Raw genomic sequence first — 26,727 nt, 5'->3', positions numbered from 1 at the left:
GATGGACTGCTTGGCTATCCAATCCTGTGAGTGGCAAGTCGGGCTCTCGGTGCTTTAATTGACAGTTCAGGTGTCCAATCTTTGTCTGGGATTTGCAGAGCAGTCTCCAGGTGTTCCATGTTCTGGAGATTGCCCAAGCTATTTAACTGAGCTGACTGCCCCTGTTCCCTGCTAGACGTTTGCCTCAGTCTGTTGTTTTGTGTTCTGATCTTCTGCTGCCTGACCCTGGACTGTGACCTGACTTACGCAACTGTCTTATCCCTTGGTATCTACGGGCTCTCTTGATATTGGCCTGGGCATTTTCTTTGTCCCCACTAGCCCCAGAGTGGTCTTCTGTCGACGCCTTTTTTGACACTTTATTTATGATGAACCTGACAGGGTCCAGGTCGCAGAGGATAAGATCACGAACCTAATGCAGGGACGGCGCACGGCTGAGGAATATAGTTCGGAATTCCCGGCAGTTCGGAGTAGTTGCAGTTTCGCCGTGGCCTTATGAATTTTCTTAAGGACGCTCTGGCCTTGCATCCTCCCCCCCTGTCTTTGGGGGAGGCTATGACTTATGCCGTTCGTATGGACCGCAGGATTCGGGAGAGAGCTGATGAGTGAAAAGGGGTTTTAGTCATTCCTCCTGAGCATTTTTCCTTACCTGAGATGGAATCAATGGAGGTTGGAGCAGCCAGCACTCGGACCATAGAGAGGAAACATCGGCGTGATCTCGGACTCTACTTCTACTGTGGTCGCGCTGGATATTTTCTCAAGGACTGCTCAACTCGCCCTCAAGCAAATAAGTTGTCGGGAAACACCTAAGTCAGGGTGATTGTCAAGGAGGTCACCCAGGATTCCAGGTACCTTTCTACTCCTCAGATAAAGTACTGTTGAACATGGAACTATGTTTTCAGAACCTATGGTTATCTGCACTTGCTTTCATTGACTGTGGGTCTGCTGCAAACTTTATTGATTCAGGACTGGTTCTTAAATTTGGATTAGGGACAGTTAGATTGGAAAGACCCATTCAGATTGTCGCCATTGACAAGACATCGTTACTCCAGAACTTTGTCCAGCTGGTAACGGTGGAATTCACACTAAGAGTGGGAACACTGCACTATGAGTCCATCTCCTGTTATGTGTTGGATAATTTACTTGCTGGGTTGGTGTTGGGGTTTCCTTGGCTGCATGTTCATAATCCTGTTATCGATTGGTGGAAAAAGGATATTGTGGACCTCCAACTGCCTTGAAAGATGTATTCATTCGGTGCAAATTTGCTCCGCTAGTCTGGAGGGTCTGCCGGCGTACCTGAAAGATTTCAGAGATGTGTTCTCGGAAAAAGAGGCAGAGTTACTACCTCCCCATCGTCCTTATGATTGTACTATTGATTTAACTCCTAATGCCAAATTGCCTAAGGCTTGCTTGTACAGTTTGTCGGGACCTGAACAGACTGCTACGAAAGAATATATTAAAGTAAGTTGCGGAACGGTCATGTCCGTCCTTCCTCCTCACCTGTACCTGCTGTTTTTTCTTTGTAATAAAGAAAGATGGTGGCCTCCATCCCTGCCTCGATTTCCGTGAACTAAACGTATAATCTGATATAAATCCAGGAGGGTGATGAGTGGAAAACAGCTATTTTAACGTCTGAGGGTCTATTTGAGAAACTGGTCATGCCTTTTGGTTTAACCAATGCACTTGCTGTTTTTCAGAACTTTATGAATGACATTTTTTCTGATATCATTGGAAGGTTTATTGTGATTTACCTTGATGACATGCTAATTTTTTTGTCTGATCTAAGTTCACACTATGAGCATGTTCGTTTTGTTTTACAAAGACTCAGGGAAAATTCTTTGTTTGCCAAATTAGAAAAGTGTACTTTCTCTGTTCAGGAAATATCTTTTCTGGGGTTCATTGTATCTGCTGAGGGTTTTAAAATGGATCCTGGGAAGGTTATCAATTATTGATTGGTTTCAACCCCATAACCTTAAAGCACTACAGCATTTTTAGGATTCGCCAACTACTGTAGAAAATTTATAAGGGTTTTTTTGCAGACTGTTAAACCTGGATCCTCCTGGATCTAAATTATTTGTGCCCATGTATCTAAGATTATGTTTGTTGCAAGAGTTTCATGACTCTATCTTGAGTGGACACCCTGGGGTCACTGCTACTCTGAAGGCTATATGTAGAAACTTTTGGTGGCCATCCATGCTTAATGACATTAAAAGTTTTGCATCTGCTTGTGAGGTTTGCGCACGCGCTAAAGTTTGTCATAACCGGCCGGCCGGGGATTTGGCTCCTTTGCTTATTCTAGAAAATCCATGGACTCATTTGTCCATGGATTTCATAACTGATTTGCCTTTGTCTTGTGAGAAAACCGTTATTTGGGTGGTGGTTGACCGATTCAGTAAACAAGCTAATTTTGTTCCGTTATCAGGGTTATCAGGGTTACCCAATGCTTATCAATCATGTGGTAAGATGGCATGGCATTCCCTTGAACATTGCATCCGATAGGGGGGTGCAATTTGTCTCCAAATTCTGGAGAGCATTTTGTAAAAGATTAGGGATTGACCTATCATTTTCCTCTGCTTATCATCCTGAAACTAACGGTCAGACAGAGAGGACCAATCAGTCATTGGAGCAAATTCTTAAATGCTTCATTGTGGCTCAGCAGGAGGACTGGTCCTCATTCTTACCTCTTGCTGAGTTCGCCTTTAACAGTCGGGTTAACTACTGGAACCTCGCCTTTTTTTTGCAATTATGGTTTTCATCCTCATTTTGGTGAATTCTCAAGAATGAGTTCTGGTTGTTCAGGAGTAGAAGTTGTCATACAGAAACTTGGGGATGTCTGGAGGGAGGTTCAGAAGAATATTGGGGTAGCGCAGCGTCTCCAGAAACGGAAGTTTGGTGATGCTGGGCTACCCCAATATGTTTGTGATAAGGTATGGCTTTCTTCCAAAAATATTAAATTGAAAGTGCCATCAGCAAAGTTGGGTCCTAAGTTTATTGGTCCATATGAGATTTTGGAGGTAGTTAACCCAGTGGCCTTCACCTTCAGATTTAAATTCCCTCCGTCTTTCCGCATTCCAAATGTATTCCATAAATCTCTGCTAAAAGAGTTTGTCCCTTCCGTTTTGTCTCCTTCATCTCCACCTCCGCCAGTTTCCGTCAATGACAGTTTGGAGTTTGAAGTACAAAAGGTTGTTGATTCTCGGAAGGTCCGTAATTCCCTCCAATACCTCATTCATTGGAGAGGTTATGGACCAAAGGAGAGATCCTGGGTCTCAGCTTGAGATGTAAACGCCGATCGTCTAGTCAAAGCCTTCCATCCTGGGAAACCTAGGGGTCAGATGGCCCCCCATTGAAGAGGGGGTACTGTCACGATTCCTGCATTCTGTGTGGGATTGCTATGCTGTCCTATTGAACTGGTTCTTGCTGTGTTTTGATGGACTGCTTGGCTGTCCAATGCTGTGAATGGCAAGTCAGGCTCTCGGTGCTTTGATTGACAGCTCGGCTGTCTAATCTTTGTCGGGGATTTGCAGGCAGTCTCCAGGTGTTCCATATTCTGGAGATTGCCCAAGCTATTTAACTGAGCTGACTGCCCCTGTTCCCTGTTAGACTTAGTTTTTGCTTCCTAGTAAGTGTTTGCTTCATTCTGTTGGTCTGTGTTCTGATCTTCTGCTGCCTGACCCTGGACTTTGACCTGACTTACGCACCTGTCTTTTCCCTTGGTATCTACGAGCTCTCTTGATATTGACCATGGACTGTGACCTGACTTGCACATGTCTTTTTCCTTGGTATCTACGGGCTCTCTTGGTATTGACCTCGGAACGTCTGACTATCCGCCTCACGGTTGCTCCGTGAGTTAGTGACTAACATCACAGATACGATGACAAAAAAGTTCCTGCTGATATAATCTGTAGATACAGTGGCTTGCGAAAGTATTCACCCCCTCCCCCCCTTGGCATTTTTCATGTTTTGCTACTTCACAAGTTGGAATTTCACAGTTTTTTTTAGGGTTTGCATCAGTTCATGTAAAGAACATGCCTACAACTGTGAACATTTGGTTTTCTTTTTTTTGTGAAGCAAACAGCAAATAGGACAAAATTACTGAAAACTTTAGTGTGCATAACTATTGACTCCCTAAAGTAAGTACTTTGTTGAGCCTCCTCTTGTGGAAATTACAGTTGCAAGTCGCTTTGGATAAGTCTCTATGAGCTTTCCACATCTTGTCATTGGGATATTTCCCATTCCTCAAGGAAATACTGCTCCAGCTCATTCAAGTTACATGGCATCATCTGGTGAACAGCAATCTTCAAGTCTGACCACAGATTCTCACTTAATTAAGGTCTGAGCCTTGACTAGGCCACTCCAAAACATTTACATGTTTTCCCTTGAACCACTCAAGTGTTGCTATAGCAGTATGCTTTTGGTCATTGTTTGTTGGAAGGTGAGCCTTCATCCCTGTCTCACATCACTGACAGACTGAAACAGATTTTGTTCAAGAATATCCCTGTATTTTGCACCAAACATCTTCCCCTCGACTCGGACCATTTTCCCTGTTCCTACTGACAAAAAAAATCCCCATAGCATGATGCTGCCACTACCATGTTACACTGTGGGGATGGTGTTCTTGGGGTGATGAGGTGTGTTAGTTTGGCGCCAGACATAGCATTTACTGTGGTGCCCAAAAAGTTTAATTTTGGTCTCATCTGACCACAGCATCTTTCTCCGTACATTTGGGGAGTGTCCCACAAGTCTTTTGGCAAACTCAAAATGAGCCTTACAGTTTTTGTGTGTAAGTAAAGGCTTTTTTCTGCCCACTCATCCATAAAGGCCACCTCTATGGAGTGTACGGCTTATTGTAGTCATATTGACAGATACTTCAGTCTCTGCTTGGGAACTCTGCAGCTCCTTCAGGGTTCCCTTTGGTCTCTGTGACGATTCTCTGATTAATGTTCTCCTTGCCAAGGCTGAGTGTTTTGGTGAGTGGCACTCTCTTGGAAGGTTTGTTGTGGTACCATGTTCTTTTCATTTGTTGATAATGGATTTGATGGTTCTCCAGGGCATCATCAGAGATTGGGATATTTTTTTATAACCCAACTTTGACTTGTACTTCTCACTAACTTTGTCGCTGACTTGTTAGGATATCTCCTTGGTCTTCATGGTGTTGTTTGGTTAGGGGTGCCTCTTGCTTAATGGTGTTGCAGCCTATGTGGCCTTACAGAAAAGTTGTGTATATACCGACAGGCCATGGGGACTTCCTTTCACTAAGCATGTGACTTATGAAGGTAATTGCTTGCACCAGAAATTTTTAGGGGCTTCATCACAAAGGGGGTGATTACAGATGCACGTGCCAATTTTTAGTTATTTGATCCCATGAATTTAATTTATGCCTATATTTTTCTCACTTCACTTCATCAACTTAGACTTTTTAGTGCTGCTGATGCATCACACAAATCGAATTACAAAACTATTTAAACACAGGTTGTAATGCAACAAAATAGGTAAAAAAACAAGGGGGTGAATACTTTCACAAGCCACTGTATCCCAATATTTTTATCCATATAATGTATATTACAACGTTTCCAGTTATCTTAAAATAACAGTGATCATTTAAGTTTAAACTCAAAACCTTCTTTTTTTCCCTGCTTAAAATCACATTGAGCCACCTTGCTTCTGCCCATCTAACCACCTGCTTCATGGCTCTCATGTTAAAAATAAATATAAAAACAATAAAAAATAAGATTTGTAAAATGAAAATAAAAAAATATATATATATTTAAGAAGCATATAACAACGGTTTCTCTGGATAAATTTGCAGCCTTGCACTGTTAGTTAATGCTTACCGTTAAGTCTGCCAGAAAGTTTGATTTGTTTCACTAAAGCCCTTGTGAGGAGTTAAATGACCTCTTTGTTACAGTGGAATGCATCTGTTCCCTCCACAAAACCAGCTTTTTTTGCATGCTGTCGACATAGATGTCTGGTGCAAAATATAAATGAGAAATTCTCTTTTTCTAAATCATCAATTGTTAACTTTTTAAATAATTTTCTAAATGTAGGAGCCATGTTTGTAATTAGCTATTTGTGTAAATTTCATTGTGTTATTTAATATGTGAATAATGCTTTTCACAATATCTTTGCTGGAGAAAGCTTAAAGAGGCTATTTACACAAAATGCAAAAAAATGACCATGTATAAGTAATTCCGAAGCTATAGCCTTGGAAAAAAAAGTTTACTAAATACGCAATTTCGATTTTGAAAATATTGCTACTTTTTGTCACTGTCATTTTGCATCAGTAAACAGAAAGTTCATCAATATTGAGTGCAATTGATCATCAGTTTTGGGTTAATTAATTCAAAGTTACAGCTAATATTACTGCCCTTCTAATGACCAAATTCGGAAACATTGCAGCCTCAACAGAATAGACAATTGTCAATATATAAAGTGGGGAAAATAAGTTTTTGATACACTGCCGATTTTGCAAATTTTCCCACCTACAAAGAATGGAGAGGTCTGTAATTTTTATAGTAGGTACACTTCAACTGTGAGAGACAGAATCTAAAACAATCCAGAACATCACATTGTATGATTTTTACATAATTAATTTGCATTTTATTGCATGAAATAAGTATTTGATACAATAGAAAAACAGAACTTAATATTTGTTAGAGAAACCTTTGTTTTCAATTAGAGCTCAGACATTTCCTGTAGCTCTTGGCCAAGGTTGCACACACTGTAGCAGGGATTTTGGCCCACTCCTCCATACAGATCTTCTCCAGATCTTTCATTTTTCGGGGCTGTCGCTGGGCAACATTGAGTTTCAGCTTCCTCCAAAGATTTTCTATTGGGTTCAGGTCTGGAGATTGTCTAGACCACTCCAGGACCTTGAAATGCTTCTTATGGAGCAACTGCTTAGTTGCCCTGGCTGTCTGTTTCAGGTCATTGTTATGCTGGAAGATCCATCCATGACCCATCTTCAATGCTCTTATTGAGGGAAGGAGGTTGTTGGCCAAAATCTCGCAATACATGACCCCATCTATCCTACCTTTGATATGGTGCAGTCGTCCTGTCCCTTTTGCAGAAAAGCACCCCAAAAGTATGATTCCCCCACCATGCTTCACAGTTGGGATGGTATTCTTGGGGTTGTACTCATCTTTCTTCTTCCCATAAACATGGCTAGTGGAGTTGATACCAAAAAGTTCTATTTTGGTCTCATCCGACCATGTGACCTTCTCCCATGTATCCTCTGCATCATCCAGATGGTCATTGGTGAACTTCAAACAGGCCAGGACATGTACTGGAATGAGCAGGGGGAACTTGTGTGCCCTGCAGGATTTTAATCCATGGCAGTGTAGGGTGTTACTAACGGTAATGTTTGAAACTGTGGTACCAGCTTTCTTCAGGTCATTGACCAGGTCCTCCTATGTAGTTCTGGGGGATTCCTAATCTTTCTCAAAATCATCCTTAGTCTAGGGGGCGAGATCTTGCATGGAGCCCCAGACTGAGGAAGACTGACAGTCATCTTGTATTTCTTCTATTTTCTAATAATTGCGCCAATAGTTGTTACCTTCTCAACAAGCTGCTTGCCTATTGTCCTGTAGACCATCAATGCCTTGAGCAGGTCTACAATTTTGTCCCTGGTGTCCTTAGACAGCTCTTTGGTCTTAACCATGGTGGAGAGGTTAGAGTGTAATTGAGTGTCTGGAGGTGTCTTTTATACAGGTAACAAGTTCAAATAGGTGCTACTAATACAGGTAATGAGTGAAGAGTAGGGGGGCTTCTTGAAGAAAACTAACAGGTCTGGGAGAGCGAGTATTCTTATTGGTTGGTAGGTGATCAAATACTTATTTCATGCAATAAAATGCAATTTCATTATTTAAAAATCATACAAGGTGATTTTCTGGATTTAATTTTGATTCTGTCTCTCACAGTTGAAGTGTACCTATAATAAAAATTACAGACCTCTCCATTCTTTGTAGGTGGGAAAACTTGGAAAATCGGCAGTGTATCAAATACTTAATTTCCTTACTGTATGTAAGCAAAAAGCAAAATGAACATAATTTACAAACTTTGGCTTCTGCTCTTCTGATTTGCTAATACAAGTATATGTCTAAATTTGACGTGGAAATTTTATGAAATGTGAAAATGTATCCATCTAAATAACATGCTATATATAAATAATGGGAATATAAATTCACTATCGTTAATGGTACTATCAGTGGCTTACCGTTAATAGTGGAAAACCACCAAACCACTATGGGGCCAGTGATTTGGAGGTCTTGGTGCTGTCACTTGGCCCCCACCTAGCATTTCACTTTCAAAGGTATCTGCAACCTTGATGTAGATACAATTTAAAGCTATGATGGAAAAAGGAGCCATCACTCTGCATTTAATGTCTCAGGGCTGACAAAGTTTCAGAACATATGTTGCAGAGACTGGAGTATCACACTGTTTTAGGGGTGCTGGGGGCCTCAATGTGTGTGTGGAGAAATCACTGTATTGTGGCACTATGGGGGAATCAAACTGTGTGGGGAACTGAGGGGGCATCATACTGTACATGTAGAGGGGAGGGTACTGTGGAGTAATTCACAGCAGGGGCATTATACTGTGTTCAGTGGGCATTTTTGTTGGTATATTATATGAGACCAATTAAAGGTGTATCATAGTGGGTGAGAATGACGCGCCCCCTGGCCGTGGGGAACTCGGTAGCCGGGCCGGTCGGTGCTGGGGGTGTCACGGTAGCAGTGACCCGGTCCGTGACCCAGGGCGGTCAATTAAAGGAAAAGGTAGAAGGGGAATAAAGTTTTTATAGATAACGTTCGTGATGCCACCTGTGGTCTGCGGCTGTATGGGGCCGCCGCTGCGGTGCAGATCCTCTGGAGCTGATGGTGACGCAGCAGAGTTGGTTCAGCTCTACACAGGCAGAGCTTAGCTCCAGGGCAGGATCTAGTGATACTATAGTGTAGATGTTGTTGGTGCGGTGTAATGCAGGTGATGGCGCAGATAATGACCAGTCCACAACTTAATGGCGGTTTACTCTCATCTTTACTTGCGGTTGTTAAGCAGACCGGGGCAAGGGTACTAGCTGGTAGTATAGGTCCGGGCAGCCTGGGAGCAAGTTGGGGATCCACCTCACCAGGTGAAGTTGTAGGCCTTCCCTCTGCGCTAATCTCTTTTGGCCCTGCTGCTTGTAGCTATGCTGCAGCCCTCGTCCCTGAGTAAAACGTCTGTTCCTCACCCGTATGGCAGGCAGCTCGGGCCTTCCTTATATGTCACTCCCACATGGCGGTGCTGGGCCCTATGATGCTGCTGTGTCGCCGGGCATCTGATGGGGCCAGGAGACCTGCAGTCTCCTGCCCTCCGGTTTCTGCTGCTGGGCCTTCAATGCCCCACAACCCCGGACTCCGGTGTCTGGTTATCTGTGCTTCTCTCCTCTGGGGTAAGCTCCACTCCCCAGGTCCTTCCTCGTCGCTGTCCTGTCTTCAACTCCTCTCAACTCACTCTTACTAACCCCACCTCCAGATTCCAGTTGCAAAGGGGAGGAGCTCCCCTTCCTGGTCTGGAGCCAGGAAAGTGTTGTATGCTGGTAAACCTGATTAGGGGACACCTCCTTGCTTCCAGGCATGGCATCACCCTTTGTGATGGAGGCAATGCCACTGTGACAACCGGACCCCTGGGGTGCCACAAGAACACTAAGAGGATTAAATAGAGGCAAAATTACTTTGTTAGTGCGGCAATACTTGTCTGTCTTTAAAAGTTGGGAGATATGCCCTTTTGTGTCTATGTCTATGCACTGTTATCCCACATACTCCGTAGAATTGTTTTTGATGGAGAGAGGCAAGAAGGACTTCTACGATACAGCTAATGTATGCCTTGCATGTATACCCCTGAGTACTACAATATAATAATGGTGCTGCTTAGTACTGGTTCTTAGAAAAAAAAAATCCTATAGTTCCTCTTGGTGACATATGTCTTTGTATTAAGTGGTATGTATCTATTTAAAGGGAACCTGTCACCAGGTTTATCCCATGTGAGATAAGGCCACCACCTTTCAGCCCTGACATACAGCATTCTAATAGGCTGTACATATGCCCCTAATCCGGCCTACAAGACAAGAAAAATACCTTTTATAATACTCATCTATGGGGTGGTCCGGTCCAAACGGCGTCACTGTCTTGGTCAGGTGCCTCCTCTCTTCTTGTGATGTCGTCCTCCTTCTTGGTTTGTGCGGATGCCACATCCTACATCATCCACACAGTGGCCCGCAGCATCGCGCTCCTGCGCAGGTGTACTTTTCTCTGCCTTGTCGAGAGCAGAGCAAAGTACTGCAGTGTGCAGGTGCCAGGAAAGGTCAAAGAGCCGCAGCGCATGTGCACTGCAGTACTTTACTCAGCCCTAGTCAGGGCAGAGAAGAACGCCTGCACAGGAGTGCAATGCCACGGACACTGTGTGGATGATGTAGGACACTCCTCGCAAATTCAGCAGAATGGCAGCCATTTTTCTGAACTATGGCAGGTCAGACAAAAAGTTAAAAAAAATGCTCACCTGTCTTGCTTCCCACACAGCCTGCCATGCAGTCCTCAGTGCCTCTTCATTTCCCCTTCTCCCAGCGTGCAGGTTCTCTCTAGCCTTCTTCACTGTAGGCTAGGTTTTCTGGCTAGACAATACCTTGGACATCGCTGTGATAGATGCTGTCGCTGCAAATGTCATGATGTTGTGATGCACGAAGAAGGCCAAAGAGAGTGCACATGTAGAGGGAAGGAGTAACAAAGAACCCTTAAGGAAAGGGGTCTGAGTGAACCACGGGGTAGGTGAGCGGTCAGGTGAGTATTAATTAATTAATCTTTTTTTTTCTATCTTACTTTTACTATGTTCTCGGCTCAGAAAAGAGTAAAAATGCTCATGATTTGCTGAATTCAAACTTCTAACATGTCCACTTATCTTTAGTCAGAGCCATATGTCAGTGACAGGTATTATAAACATATGTCAAAGTCAGATACCACATTCAGGTATCATAGTTAAAAATTTGTATCAAATTTACATTATTCTGAAAGCTGACTAATACTGGACACTGTATCACTATATGGATGACTAGAGGAAAACTAAATGCATTATACAAGCTTAACTGAAATTTAGGTCGGTCACTTATTGTCAGCAGTGGTATCAGATCATTGTGTTCAGATTTTAACTGTAAAATTCTGATATACTTTGTTTAAATAGAAGTATGTGTTTGTTTAGTACAGAGAATTGTAATTGAAGATTATTGCTCGTAAACTTTACCTTTCACCCTAAGAGCAATGGAATGTGATGAAAATCTGACTGCTATTTTTAACATTTTGCAAAAAAAATATGGCTTTCTTTTGTTTGACTTATTTTTACCCTGTATGCCCCGATTTTTAAGTTCTTAGTTCAAGTCATTGTACTTTTTTTTAGTTTGGAATAAGGCAGCACTTTTAGTAATTTTAGCCTTTGGATGAAGTTAAGTTCAGTTAACGATGTGAAGCTATTAATGTGCTTGTCGGGTTCTGAAACTCTGGACTGGGCAAAAGGTTATTTCAGCTTGTTTCATGATTTTGACATGCTGGTCTGAAAGCAGTTTTTCCATTTATTTATACACCAGTAGTTATTCTGTCTTTTCATACCAGTTTGCATCATTTTACCAGAGAAAACTATCCATGAGTTCTAAATAAAATAGAGAAGTCTTTGATTTGCTGTACAGTACCTTATGAGTAGATTGTATAGACCCTCATTGCTTTCTCTGCCAAAAAGGCACGAGTTGAAAATATGGCATATGATAATTAAGGGATTTGTTACAGATTTTGTAGCAAGGCACAAAAAAAGTTCAAATAAAACCTCTTTTTTTGAAAATTACATGCAGTATCAGACAAAAATCAGAGACTATGCAACTTTCTCTACTACATATGTGCAACTTTTCTCTGCTACACCTATCCAAAATGTAATAAAAAATGTATGGTAATCATCCAAAGATTCCTAGAATTTGATAACTAATGAAAAAACAAGAAAGGGACAAAACTAGAAAGAATAAAGCTCCTTATTCCCTCTATGGCTACATAAATTGGTAGCCTTGCTAAAGATATTCTGTAGCAACAACAAGGAAAGACGCCATGTAGAAGCATCTAGCAGATCCTGATAAAAGACAAAAGTAATAAGTGACCCTAACTTAATATGTCTTAGATTAGATATTAAATAAGCTAAACATTTTATAGAATAATGTATATAGGGATTTTAGAAATGCATCTCACTCTGTGTATCCAGTAGAGCTCATGTTTGTTGATCCTTTGGCTTCTTCTTCATTTAGTTATAGAATGTTTTGCAGACAGAAATGAGCACGGAAAAATGTTCAAAGTAAAAATTGCAATCTACCAACATATATTTAGATATCATAAATTCCAAATAAGGGTTAGCAGCAGTAATGGATCTTTTACGTGATTTATTTTAGGTTTTGAAAAACAATGTACTGTGAAAATGCATTTTATCTACATGTTGCAAACCAATATGACTAAACACATTTCTTGTCAATCTTCTTTTTGTAAAGTAGAAATATTTAAAACTACTATTTTCCAAAAGTAAATAAAATATTTTTAATATGGCTAAAAGTTTTGAAATTCACATTAAAAACAAGTAAACTTTGCCAAACTGTAATAATATTGTAGATCCTTCAAATCAAATACAAAGTTATTGAATTTAGAGTCTAGACATATGTTATATTAAGAAATATAATACAAAACTATACTATAGACTTGAACCTGTTTTTCTTATGAGTTAAATAAATTAAATTGACTACAGAAAAAATGTTATAAAATAAGAAAAAACAAACAAGGGAAAAGCAAATGTTAAAATAAGTAAAGGCATTATTCAGCTATTAAATCCCTCGAACGCTCCTGCAGAAATTTGCTACTTATTCCCGCAGTGATGAGACGCCGTACATGCAATGCTGTGCATCCAAGCGTCACAAATTAGGTCAGTAATTGGCTGCAGTGGTCACAAACAAGATTCCCACATCCAGGAAAGTAGATAAAGACTAGCAGGGACCACGACAACTGATTTAACCAGTAACATTTTTTTTATTGTAAGGTAAAATGTTCTAAATCCTGACACAGTTGCAGAAATGTGGCATATAAGTGGCAAACACTTGGCATTGACACTGCCTTGCAATAAAAGTCAATGTGTGACCTTGATGTAAATTTTGAATGACATGAAAAAAATATCAATGAGATACATGCTTTATGATGACTGATACATACTCATCCTTCTCTATATTGTTCTATAGAGATTAATAATTCATACAAAGTTCATTATGCAGTTCCTATGGGCAAATATAATAAAATCATACCTGTCATCTACATTTTGCTATAAAACAATAGTGTATGCAAGAATAATAACCTTTTCAATATATCTTGTTAAAAATGCCTCTTTTTCCAGATATAAGACATCTTTTTTCCCATATATCCATATATTCCATGCAAAAATTGACGCAAAAATCTTATCTTGAGGACTACAGTGGATTCCTTCTCACAACCATCATCCACAGTCCAGGTCAGGGCGCCCTGGTTATGAACAGGAGCTGCATGATTTTCCTGACCTCCTGGGATCCAAAGCTCATCTTATGATTTGCTGTCCCAGTATGTCATCACCTGTGTGCCACATGTCACGCCAGGCCATCAAACTTCACACCGGGGAAGGTCAGGAAATTCACGCTGCTCCTGTCTGGAGCCAGAAAGCACAGACTTGGCCCGTGAACTGTGGTTGCGTAAAACAATCCGCTCATCTCTATCATGGACTCATTTTCATTAAAAGCTTACTATTAGTGGTGCTCAGATAAGGTGTTATCAGAGCACACTTTGGTGTTAACAAACAATCTTCGGCATGCTCGAAAACTATGTTCGTGCCATCGCAACAAATGCAAGGGTTGCCTAACAAACAGGTAATCCATGCATGTGGTATCGCTGTCTAACTGCTGCGAGATATGCAGCCGCGGCGACACGAACATATTTTTCGAGCACGCCGAAGATACTCTCTTAGCAGAGATTGCAGCTGGATAAAATACATCACTTTGAAAGAAATCAGCAAAAGGCCAAAGCATTTTACAAGTGTATTCAAAATTGAGATTTAAATAAACGTAATAAAATGTAGCCATTTATAACAGTTGTTTTTCTGTACTTATGTCAATAGTAATAAAAGACCAGTTTTCCTACTGTGGCACGGGATTGATTTGAGTGTTTTCTGGGCACAATGCCTAGAGCTCAGTTAGTTAACCAACATCCAAAACTGAAAAACATGATACAAAATTGTTTCCATTGCACAGACATATAAACTAGTTTCTGGTGGTACATCTAAGTTAGGAGATTTGACATCCTATACTTTCTCAGAAATGTATATTTTTAAAGAAAAATGAACCCACCTTTATTCCTTGTGACTTCGTGATTTCGGTCTTGCTGGAAATAAAAAAAAAATAAAGAACATTAGATACCTAATAAAATGTGAAATGTTTATGTCCATAGCTTCTAATGTGCACATGTTTTATTCATAATAAAATAAATTACTATATGATTATACCAATAAGATAGCTACATGAACATTTTTTACAAAACTTAGACTGCGCTTTCGCGTATATTCGCATACAACAGAAATCTCTGCTGAAAAATCTGTTCTAGTCATTTAACAAATCTGCTGAATGTGAAGATATACCCTGAGCAGGATCTATTTAGTAGGCAGGAACACAACACAGGCATTCTCTCATTGATGTTTGTTTCTTCCATGTAATATGGTCCTTAAACTAGGCATCACGTAGCTTTTCCTAGAGTATACCTCCTAGAATTTGAATACCCAACTGAAGTCATGTTTGTAACCACCCCTGACCTGCTTAGGAACCACAAATACTCCAAGAATATCCGTATTTCTTCAACTGTGAAAGATTTATACAAGTCCTTTCCCTTTAAAATCTATTTATGGACAGCCACACAAACACAGGAGAGTTGGGACATATTCTCCAGATTTAGACTTTTGAGCATTTTTTTATGTGTTTTAAGACCTTATATATCCTGCAGACTTTTGAAAGTCTGAGTTTTAAGAATCCATCCCCCTGATCATTCAAAAGCCTGTTGAGAAGTGCACAACTCAGGTGGTAGACACACACAACTCCTGCCCTAGTGCGAGCAGAGAGGTGTACGAGCTCATTAGAAAGTCTATGGTTCGGGACACTGCTCTGTTCCTGAGCTGACACAGAATCAGAACACATCTACATCAAATATTAACCCTGAAAGGTTTAGTTTAACCTTAAAGTACATCTCCAGTATTTTTTTTTCATTTCACTATCCTTTACAAATCAGACGTGTACTGTATGCACAGTGCATGCATTAAAATATTTAACAGTCACCATATTCTGCGATTTATTTGGTCCTCTCCTGGATCAGAAGTCACTTTCTTAGGAGAGGAAATAACGGTCCATGGTGTGAGTCGGCAAGAAATCGTTGTGGTCACATTATGTAGGAGAGGGATCAGAGCAGCGCTGGGAATGGCAGAAGACTGCCATCAGTAATTATTTTAATGCATGCACTTCACATATAGTACAAGGAGTTAAAGGAAACCTGAGAGCAAAGGCAGCAAGGATCAGACAGTGGTGGTGTGGTGGTATGATTTTAGACACGGACAATATGTCCATGGGCAGCAATTACAATTATCAGTCACTGGCTGTATAATTTCAACCATGCATGTGTGATTCTAAAAGAATAGAGGCACAGAAAAACATACTATAAAAGCCACCGGATACCGAGCCGCATGGATGACTGGTTTTAAAACCCAGTTCTGGTGGCTTCTTCCTGTCCACTCACCTTGAGTGACGGGTCTCTCCCTACGTGCATGTTTAGGGATAGACCTGTCAGTTATTGTCAGAGGGCAAGGAGAAGCCTCCAGGGATCGTCCTTTTTGACTGGTCACAACTGCGGTTCGGTCCCCGATGGCTTTTAAAATATACTTTTCTTTAGAACATCGCAGTATTTTAGAGTCAAACATGCATGGCTGAAATTATACAGCCAGTGACTGATACTTGCTGCTCATGAACTGGCAGTATATCAAATGGGGGAAAAAAGTATTTAATCCCTTGCCGTTTTTGTAAGTTTGCCCACTGACAAAGACATGAACAATCTATAATTTTAAGGGTAGGTCAATTTTAACATTGAGAGATAGAATATAGCCAAAAAAATCAAGAAAATCACATTGTATAAATTAGATAAATTTTTTTGCACTGTATCTATTGTCAGGTTTCTTTTAAAAATAATTTTAGGAAGCATAATGTAAAAATGAAAAATTTAGATACAGTGAATTTCTAGAAGTCCATTAAACTAAAAGAAGAAATTACTTTTTTTTGTTTAGCAGGGTTATCAGTCATCCATTAATGTTTGGACGAACCATAAAAATAGTGATATTTTTCATTGTTCATGAAAAACTTGATATTTTGGATAACCGAAAGATGATAATTTTACAGGTCACAGCTAATGTCTTCATTCCAGTATTCTGAGCTTAGGACTCACATTATCTAAATTCTCTATCATTCCTTATGATTTTGCAACATGTCCTTAAAATTCCTGCTCCTGCTTGTTCGCAATTCTTCGATAAGTTGTCCAGAATAAAAAAATAAATCAAGGGTTTAGCAACCTTTTTTTGTACTGCATAGAGTGAATAAAATTGGAGCCATCCCCCATCATTCAAAACCACAATTTCCCTTTCCTTTTTTTTATTCAAGCAACTGCATTGCTATAATTCAGCTGCTGACCAGTGCTTTGGATATAGTAGTTTGGTGACTTCTTGCTGTTTTTGATATCAGCCTCATTCACTGCCTGAAGAAATATTTTTTTCACACTGTTGTTACTTGCTACGAAATTCTAGTGAATTAAAGAAGGGAAGTTATTACCACAGTTATTTTTTATTAAATGTTAATAACTGCAGAAAACTGAAAGCATTGCCTTGATATCAGTCCAGGTTGCATAATATAAAATATACTTGTACAATGGTTAATTAGTAGTGTTGAAAAGAGATGAGCGCTGTTCGACTCGAACTGTTCGCCAATCTCAAATTCGAGCTGTTTTGGGCGGTGTTCGAGCCGTTCGGCGAACACGAACGATTTGAAAAAAATTCGGCTGTTCAAGGTTATGTTCGATAACTGTTCTTGCACCAAAAGCGTAACTGGATTTTTTCTCAGTAATGCTGAAAATTAATGTTAATACGCAGTTTGAGTGTACAGCGGGGCGGGGAAGGGGGGGCAGGGGATGGATCTCTGCAGAAATAATGAAGATCTCCATTTTTTTTTCTCTTTCCCGCATTTACAGTGGGGTGGTGCAATCTGTTAGCCTATCAGCAGCGCACACATGGAGCGAACTGCTTTTTTTCACACAAGCAAGGGCATGTGTCTTTGGCAGTGTATGTCACATGTCCTTGCCCTATAAGACCCAGCCAATTTCCCCATCGCCACCATTTTCTCACTGCTGCAGCTGCGTGTTAGACGGCACCGCTGTTGCTGTGTGAGCTATACTTTGTTAATTTAAAGCCAATTTTCGCACAAATCTACAGATAGCTTGGGAGTAGGGAATAGTTGTGATTGCAGTCCTTTTCAGGACTAGGTTACATCAATTCCTATGACTTTTATCAGGCAGGTCTGTGCTCTTAAATAGATAGGTTGGGAGTAAAGACTAATTGTAATTGCAGTCCTTTTCAGGGCTAGGTTACATCAGTTCCTATCACTTTTTGCCAGGCAGGTCTGTGTCAGTGCTGTACAAGTTTTTTTCACAGCATTTGGCTAAATCTAACAAAGCAAATCCTTTTTGGCCTATTGCAGAGTGTGTTAGTCAGTGGAGTAGCCTATCTGTGTTGCAAGCTTCACCACCTGTGTATAGAATACAATTTTTTTTACTGCACCTAGTGGAGTAAAACCTTTTGGGCATAGCATCATTCCCAGTGTGTGGGACTTGTTCTATTAGTCCATCTATACTGACCTCCATCAGGTTGCAAATTCAATACAATTTATTTCTGCATCTAGCTCTGAAAAAATATTTAGGCTTCTAGCAGCGTGTGGGACTTGTTCTATTAGTCCATCTATACTGACCTCCATCAGGTTGCAAATTCAATATAATTTTTTTCTGCATCTAGCTCTGAAAAAATATTTCAACTTCTAGCAGTGTGTGGGACTTGTTCTATTAGACCATCTATACTGACCTCCATCAGGTTGCAAATTCAATATAATTTTATTCTGCATCTAGCTCTGAAAAAATATTTAGGCTTCTAGCAGTGTGTGGGACTTGTTCTATTAGTCCATCTATACTAACCTCTATCAGGTTGCAAATTCAGTATTATTTTTTTCTGCATCTAGCTCTGAAAAAATATTTCAGCTTCTAGCAGTGTGTGGGACTTGTTCTATTAGTCCATCTATACTGACCTCCATCAGGTTGCAAATTCAATATAATTTTTTTCTGCATCTAGCTCTGAAAAAATATTTAGGCTTCTAGCAGTGTGTGGGACTTGTTCTATTAGTCCATCTATACTAACCTCCATCAGGTTGCAAATTCAATATAATTTTTTTCTGCATCTAGCTCTGAAAAAATATTTCAACTTCTAGCAGTGTGTGGGACTTGTTCTATTAGACCATCTATACTGACCTCCATCAGGTTGCAAATTCAATATAATTTTATTCTGCATCTAGCTCTGAAAAAATATTTAGGCTTCTAGCAGTGTGTGGGACTTGTTCTATTAGTCCATCTATACTAACCTCTATCAGGTTGCAAATTCAGTATTATTTTTTTCTGCATCTAGCTCTGAAAAAATATTTCAGCTTCTAGCAGTGTGTGGGACTTGTTCTATTAGTCCATCTATACTGACCTCCATCAGGTTGCAAATTCAATATAATTTTTTTCTGCATCTAGCTCTGAAAAAATATTTAGGCTTCTAGCAGTGTGTGGGACTTGTTCTATTAGTCCATCTATACTAACCTCCATCAGGTTGCAAATTCAATATAATTTTTTTCTGCGTCTAGCTCTGAAAAAATATTTCAGCTTCTAGCAGTGTGTGGGACTTGTTCTATTAGTCCATCTATACTGACCTCCATCAGGTTGCAAATTCAATATAATTTTTTTCTGCATCTAGCTCTGAAAAAATATTTAGGCTTGTAGCTGTGTTGTACTCATTGTATTAGGCCATCTATACCAAGCTCCACCAGCTTTGAAATTAATAATAATTTTTAGCTGCATCTAGCCCTGAAAATAATTTTTCTTCCCAATAGTGGTAGCAATAGAAATATGGGGCGCGCGCCTGGCTAACAAAAATATACGCTTCATAACAAAAAACAACAGCCTAGCGCACTGCATTAATAAGATGGCATCATCGTCTCTTCCAGTGCTAGGCCTACTACGCCGGCTAGCATTCCTGTGCCAAAAACATAATGTATGGGTCCGCGCTAGCCACGATGCTGAGGGGTCTAAAGCTGCTGCTAACGCTTTATCACAATTCAATTGGCAGATTTTCACAGAGCTCTTCCTCAATGCCCACCCATCGGGCAACAGTTGCCCACCCTCCCTATGGGATCTAGTGGCGAATAGTTGATGCCTTTAATCAGAGCGTCAGTTGCCCCGTCGATGTGGCAAGCATACGGTAAGGCATGGGAAGAGTGGACTCGACTAGTAGCAGGCAGACGCGTTGACCAATGTGAACAAGCCAGATCACAAGTCACCATAGAATTTCTCCACCAGCTAATGATGAGGGGCATATCAGCGGCGTCAGTGTCTGACCGGAGTAGCATTTCACTTCCAACTACTGAATTGGGGAGATGTCACAAAGATTCATCATCAGACTATGCATAAAAGGGTGGAAAAGGGGTCAGCCAAGTCAGGAGTGTAGACGTCCCGTCCCGTGTCACTAAAACTGATTTCTCACATCATATCCCTAACACCATTAACATGACACTCACAATTTGAAGCAACACTACTGTCTACTGCATTTGCCATCGCCTTCTTCGGGGCGCTATGCATAAGCGAATTAGTCCCTCAATCCAAAATTACCACCAGTGGATGCTTATTACACCAGGACGTAGTCATAGCCAATAATGCAATACGTCTACGCATAAGCCAATCGAAAACGGTTCCAGCGGGCAAGGGCACTTGGGTACTTCTACAACCCACAAATGGTACACTGAGTCGGGTAACAATAGTAAAAACATATATAACCATCAGATCACAAATGAATTTCTTCCTATCACACATTGATGGAACGCCATTATCAAGATACCAGTTCCAAGCTATATTTAATAAATGCATAACATCGGCAGGGAATCACCCCAAAGATTACGGGACACACTCATTCCGCATAGGTGCGGCCACGGAAGCAGCAAGAGCAGGACTGTCAGAAACGGAAGTTCAGAGGATAGGGAGATGGTGATCCACGTGTTTGGCGAGATACATAAGACCGGACTTGTTATCCTAACGTGGTTTGTTTCTTTTACAGGTGACGCTAAGCCAACAGTGTGGGTGATAGGCCACTCGTATATATATTGGGCAGAAAAAAGGGCGAAAGTCCACCCAGGCGGGAGGAAATTAGAGTTTCACAACACATATTTCAACTGGAGAGGTATTAGAGGCCTGTTATGGCCTCAGGTACTAATGGAAGTAATCAAGGTAGGGAGAGAGGCAAGAGGTCTGGTCATCTTAGTTATACAGGCCGGGGGAAACAACCTAGTACCGCACGGCCCAGGGGGTGCGTCAACTTCATAGGTCCCTGATCTGAGACCACTCCTGCAGCTTGATTTGCCCCACCTCTGGATCTCGTTGGCCCAGGCTATACGTCAGAACGTATTGCATCAGGGCTTGTCGGTGCTGCCACAGTCGCTGAAACATGTGCAGAGTTGAATTCCACCATGTCGGCGCATCGCATTTCAGCCGGTGAACTGGCAGGCCCAACGACTTCTGTAGAGATGTAAGTCGTTGAGCTGCGGGATGCGAACGGCGGAAGTGAGCACACAGCGACCGTGCCCTCTACAGAAGGCCATCTAGTCCGGGATAGTGGGCTAAAAATTGCTGGACAACCAGGTTCAACACGTGAGCCATACAAGGCACGTGTGTGACATTGCCCCGGCGAAGGGCCGCACCCAGGTTTGCAGCATTGTCGCACACGGCCTTCCCTGGTTGCTGGACCAGTGGAGACAACCATTCATGAAACTGGGTCTCCAGAGCTGACCACAACTCCTCAGCTGTGTGACTCACATTTCCCAGACATTTCAAAGTAAACACTGATGCCGTTGAGCCCTGCTGCCAGCATAGTAAGGAGGTATGCAGGATTCCTTCTGTGCAGTTAGAAAGCAGGTGGCATTATCAGACAGGCTTTGGATGCAGGTGGAGGACCGAGAGGAGGTTGAGGAAGCAGAAGCAGTGGAGGAACTTCGAGATAAAGAGGATTGACGCACAACTCGTGGGGATGGTAAGACTTGGACAGCAGCCCCTTGTCCTGCTGTCACCATAGTTACCCAGTGCCCAGTCAGCGACATGTAACGCCCCTGTCCATGCCTACTCGTCCAAGTGTCTGTGGTGAAATGCACCCTGTCACACACAGAGTTTCTCAAAGAAGCGGTGATGTTGTGTGCGACATGCTGGTGGAGTGCAGGCACACCTTTCTTTGAGAAGTAGTGCTGAATGGGCATCTGGTACTGGGGCACTGCGACGGATATAAGGTCTCGAAAATCCTCTGTGTCCACCAGGCGGAAAGGCAGCATTTCTATAGCCAAGAGCTTGCAGATGGTGAAATTCAACCTCTTAGCTTTCTCATGGCTAGGAGGAAATGGTCTTTTACTTGTCCACATCTGAGGGACCGAGGGCTGGCTGTTGTGCTTAGACGGGGTTGAGTAGGGTTTCCCCGGCAAACAGCCGGTCTGTGAGGAAGATGCAGGCGGACATGTTAGGTTGCCTTGATCCAAAGGTGGTGCTCTCGATGTCAAAGAGCGCTCCACACCAGCAGGTGTTTCCACTTCCAAATGAATTGATGACCTGTCAATCAAACTGGCAGTTGCGGGTAAAGAGGTGGCAGGTCTGCGTCCAAAAACATGTGTGACTGCTGTAACCCCAGTCACAGAGGATGAAGAGGCCGTGGATGCACAAGATGGGGCAGATGGTGGTTGGCCCGGCCTGCTAGGCCGCATTGTAGCAAGGGTGAGCTTCCCACTGCAACTTATGCTTTATATCCATGTGACGGTTCATGCATGAAGTACTCAAACTATGGATTTTTTGGCCTCTACTTAGCTTTTGGTGACAAATATTACAGATAACACGAGTTGGGTCATCCTTATCGATCTGAAAAAATGCCCAGGCTATGCAAGGCTTAGAGCCCATGCGACCTGAAGAGCCACTACAACTTGTGGTCAGAGGCAGAGTTGTGGTTGAGGATGCAGTTGTTGACATGCTTCCAGTACTCCATCTCTGTCCAGGAAGGCGCAACCTAACCTCGTCGTCAATAGCATCTGTGACGCCCCACTGCGCTTGGTATCACAGACCCTAGAAGAGTGCATTGATGGAATCCTCCACAAGAGGTCCCCATAAACATTCACACATCTTCACCTTCCACCTCAGACCAGCAGAGGGAGCCCGTTAGGGATATAAATAGGGAAGGTGGAGCTAGGCAGTTCAGTTCCTATGAAGAGTTCCTGCAGTAGAGATGCCTAAGAGAGGTCAGTCTGCAGTGGAGCTCAGTCTAGTCTAGAGAACTTAGTTAATAGTTCAGCAGTGGAGCACGAGGCTCCTGCTAGCTAGATTCAGGGAGCCCAGATACAGCTTAAGGTGTGCCGGCGCCATAAGATCGGTGAAGCACGGCAAGCTGTCGTTAGTGTGTATAGCCTAGTGAGGGCCCAAGTAGGCCGAAGGTGAGTGGCGAGTTAGTACATAAGGGGCAGAGGAGCTTAACCAGCTCACACCGAAGCATTTACCGGACACCGGATCCGAGCTTACCGGGATCTCTATGACACAGTAAGGCATAACCGGAATCCCTGGAGAACTACAAGTCCCAGGATCACTAAGGTGCTTATACTTAACAGAGCCAGGAGACGCTTAGGCCCCGCATACTGGGAGCGTGAACTCCAAGACAAGGCAATACCATAAGGTCAGCCAGCGCAGGACAGAGACAAAGTTAGGCCTAGCTCCAGGCAGGTCAGAAACTTACTACGCAGAGGCAAGAAACAAGAGGCCCTACACCCGCTCATTGGGGAGGATCCTGATATGCACCCTTCACCCTACAGTGCTCCGGGATGTGCCTGAATTTCCACCAGTAAAAGGTACTGAAGTGACTACCGTGTCCGTTCCCGTTCTTGCTCTGACCCAGCTGGGTCTCGCCTGTCCTGCATTCCCCCTGCATACAGTTTTCTGAGGCCTAGCTCCACCTGTGGGGAGCTATACCATCGAGCTGCCTTATCACCGGCCTCAGTGGACTGCTGCAGCGCTGGTGCTTCTCACCAGATACCACAGGTGTCGTCACGAACACTTATAAAATTAACAATTATCCACCCTTTTAAAGAGTGACCCCAGGGTACGGGCCCGGGAGCCGACCACCGCGACATCCCCAAGGCCAGGCAAAGGCCCGGGTACCGAGTCATCCCCATCCCCTGGGCTAGTCACATCCTCCTCCACCTCCTCTGCTGACCTCATCGACTGGCTGACTGTGGGTGGACAGTAAGTGGGATCTCCAACCTCGTCATCATCACCCTGTGTTCTCACACCAGTCGTCCTCAGAGCCAACCTCTTCCTGCCCTGACCGAAAAGTCAAGTTGTCACTCCAATCAGGTATTTGAGTCTCATCATCGTCTTCATCATTGTCTCCACCAACAGGAGCTACAGTTTGGGAACGAGGGTCTACATTATGCTCAGAACCTTCTTCATCTGGTCCTGGATCCGAATAAAGATTCTGGGCATCAGTGCAGATCATTTCCTCGTCTGGATTAACAGAAGCCCTGGAGCAGAACTCAGTTTCCCAGGCTATAGTATGAGTAAACAGCTGTGTAGACAGAACCATTTGTGTTACCCCATACTCAGACGGGCAGCTGGAGACCGGGGAGCTGTGAGGAAGCAAGTGCTATTGGGGTGACACCTCTGAGGACTGGAGTATTTGTGATGTTGAAGTTGAGGTGGAGGAGAGCCCACTTGAAGGAGCACTTGATATCCGTTGAAGCACCTGCTGTTTTTGTGCCTCATCTGGAGTTTGTAGCGATGGGCGTGTCCGTAAGAAAGGGATCTTATCACATTGTCCACGAAAAGAAGTAGACATCTTAGTTTGGCTGGAAGATGGTCTTTCTTCTGCAGATGTTACTCCCCCCCACCGCGGGGGGGGCTCGACCCACTAGCGGACAGGCACCAGTATTGGGAGAGGGGGGCTGGCCGTCAGGGTTCACCGCGGCTCTGGCACAAACCCGGCGACACGGAGGTTGCACGGGCAGGAACGGACTGGCCGTGTCGGCTTCGCACTTTTTTGGTTTTAGAAGGGCATGACATGCCTATATCTGTGTCTCCCCCTCCTTTTACTCCTCCACCTCTTTTATTTTCGCATGACCGTATGTACTTGTCACTTTTCCATGTGTTGGTTGTGTCTTCTGAGCAGTTTGTCAGCTTTTGGACACCTTTGAAGGTGTTTTCTATGTGTTTCTATGTGTTTTTGTTTGCCTGCCATTGGATTTAACGGTGTTCGAAGGTGTTCGACGAACAGTTCAACGAACAGTTCGGCGAACATACGGGTGTTCGACGAACCGAACCGAACTCAAACACTACGGGGGGTGGCTCAACACTAGTGTTGAGCGAGTATGTTCTATTAACCCTTTCGCCGAGTATGCTTGGGCTTATCTCCGAGTATTTACAGCTGCTCGGTGATAAGGTTAAATCGTTCCCGTGTGCATGATTTGCAACTGTTTGACAGTTTTATTACATGTGAGGAATGTGTAAGAAATAGACATTACTCACATGTAATAAAGTTGTCAAACAGTTGCAAATCATTCACACGGGAGCGATTTAACCTTATCACCGAGCAGCTGTAAATACTCGGAGCTCAGCCCGAGCATACTCCTACAGAACATACTCACTCAACCCTATTAATTAGGAATGTTGCAGCAAAATTGCTCCCTAAATACAGTATACTAACCTCAAAGGTATAATACACATTACATCGGAGTAGAATACAAATAATACCTAAGAATATTGTAATACTAACATTTTATATGTTCCATATGTATTAATATACAGTGCAGACCAAAAGTTTGGACACACCTTCTCATTTAAATTTTTTTCTGTATTTTCATGACTATGAAAATTGTACATTCACATTGAAGGCAGCAAAACTATGAATTAACACATGTGGAATTATATACTTAACAAAAAAGTGTGAAACAACTGAAAATATGTCTTATATTCTAGGTTCTTCAGAGTAGCCAACTTTTGCTTTGATGACTGCTTTGCACACTCTTGGCATTCTCTTGATGAGCTTCACGAGGTAGTCACCGGAAATGGTTTTCACTTCACAGGTGTGCCCTGTCAGGTTTAATAAGTGGGATTTCTTGCCTTATAAATGGGGTTGGGACCATCAGTTGTGTTGTGCAGAAGTCAGGTGGATACATAGCTGATAGTCCTACTGAATAGACTGTTAGAATTTGTATTATGGCAAGAAAAAAGCAGCTAAGTAAAGAAAAACGAGTGGCCATCATTAGTTTAAGAAATGAAGGTCAGTCAGTATGAAAAATTGGGTAAACTTTGAATGTGTCCCCAAGTGCAGTTGCAAAAACCATCAAGCGCTACAAGGAAACTTGCTCACATGAGGACCGCCCCAGGAAAGGAAGACCAAGAGTTACCTCTGCTTCTGAGGATAAGTTTATCCGAGTCACCAGCCTCAGAAATCTCAGGTTAACAGCAGCTCAGATTAGAGACCAGGTGAATGCCACACAGAGTTTTAGCAGCAGACTCATCTCTACAACAACTGTTAAGAGGAGACTTTGTGTAGCAGGCCTTCATGGTAAAATAGCTGCTAGGAAACCACTGCTAAGGACAGGCAACAAGCAGAAGAGACTTGTTTGGGCTAAAGAACACAAGGAATAGACATTAGGCTAGTGGAAATCTGTGCTTTGGTCTGATGAGTCCAAATTTGAGATCTTTGGTTCCAACCACCATGTCTTTGTGCGACACAGAAAAGGTGAACGGATGGACTCTACATGACTGGTTCCCACCGTGAAGCATGGAGGAGGAGGTGTGATGGTGTGGGGGTGCTTTGCTTGTGACACTGTTGGGGATTTATTCAAAATTGAAGGCATACTGAACCAGCATGGCTACCACAGCATCTTGCAGCGGCATGCTATTCCATCCGGTTTGCGTTTAGTTGGACCATCATTTATTTTTCAACAGGACAATAACCCCAAACACACCTCCAGGCTGTGTAAGGGCTATTTGACCAGGAAGGAGAGTGATGGGGTGCTACGCCAGATGACCTGGCCTCCACAGTCACCAGACATGAACCCAATTGAGATGGTTTGGGGTGAGCTGGACCGCAGAGTGAAGGCAAAAGGGCCAACAAGTGCTAAGCATCTCTGGGAACTCCTTCAAGATTGTTGGAAGACCATTTCCGGTGACTACCTCTTGAAGCTCATCAAGAGAATGCCAAGAGTGTGCAAAGCAGTCATCAAAGCAAAAGGTGGCTACTTTGAAGAACCTAGAATATAAGACATATTTTCAG

General features: G+C 42.5%; 1 protein-coding gene across 2 annotated transcripts in view; it reads right to left on the bottom strand.

Annotated features, from left to right (window-relative positions):
* FSTL5 (follistatin like 5) overlaps positions 1-26,727 on the bottom strand; it is a 1,189,778-nt gene that overhangs the window by 839,874 nt on the left and 323,177 nt on the right. For both annotated transcript variants that reach the window (XM_073644479.1, XM_073644487.1), the window contains one exon: positions 14,408-14,441. In XM_073644479.1, coding sequence (XP_073500580.1) covers positions 14,408-14,441 — 34 coding nt within the window. The remainder of the gene's footprint in view (positions 1-14,407; positions 14,442-26,727) is intronic.

This window comes from Phyllobates terribilis, unplaced genomic scaffold (genome assembly GCF_046119375.1).
Source record: "Phyllobates terribilis strain yellow unplaced genomic scaffold, ASM4611937v1 Scaffold_1__5_contigs__length_1240528914, whole genome shotgun sequence".
Lineage (NCBI taxonomy): Eukaryota > Metazoa > Chordata > Amphibia > Anura > Dendrobatidae > Phyllobates > Phyllobates terribilis.
This window is presented reverse-complemented; position numbering and strand designations above follow the sequence as displayed.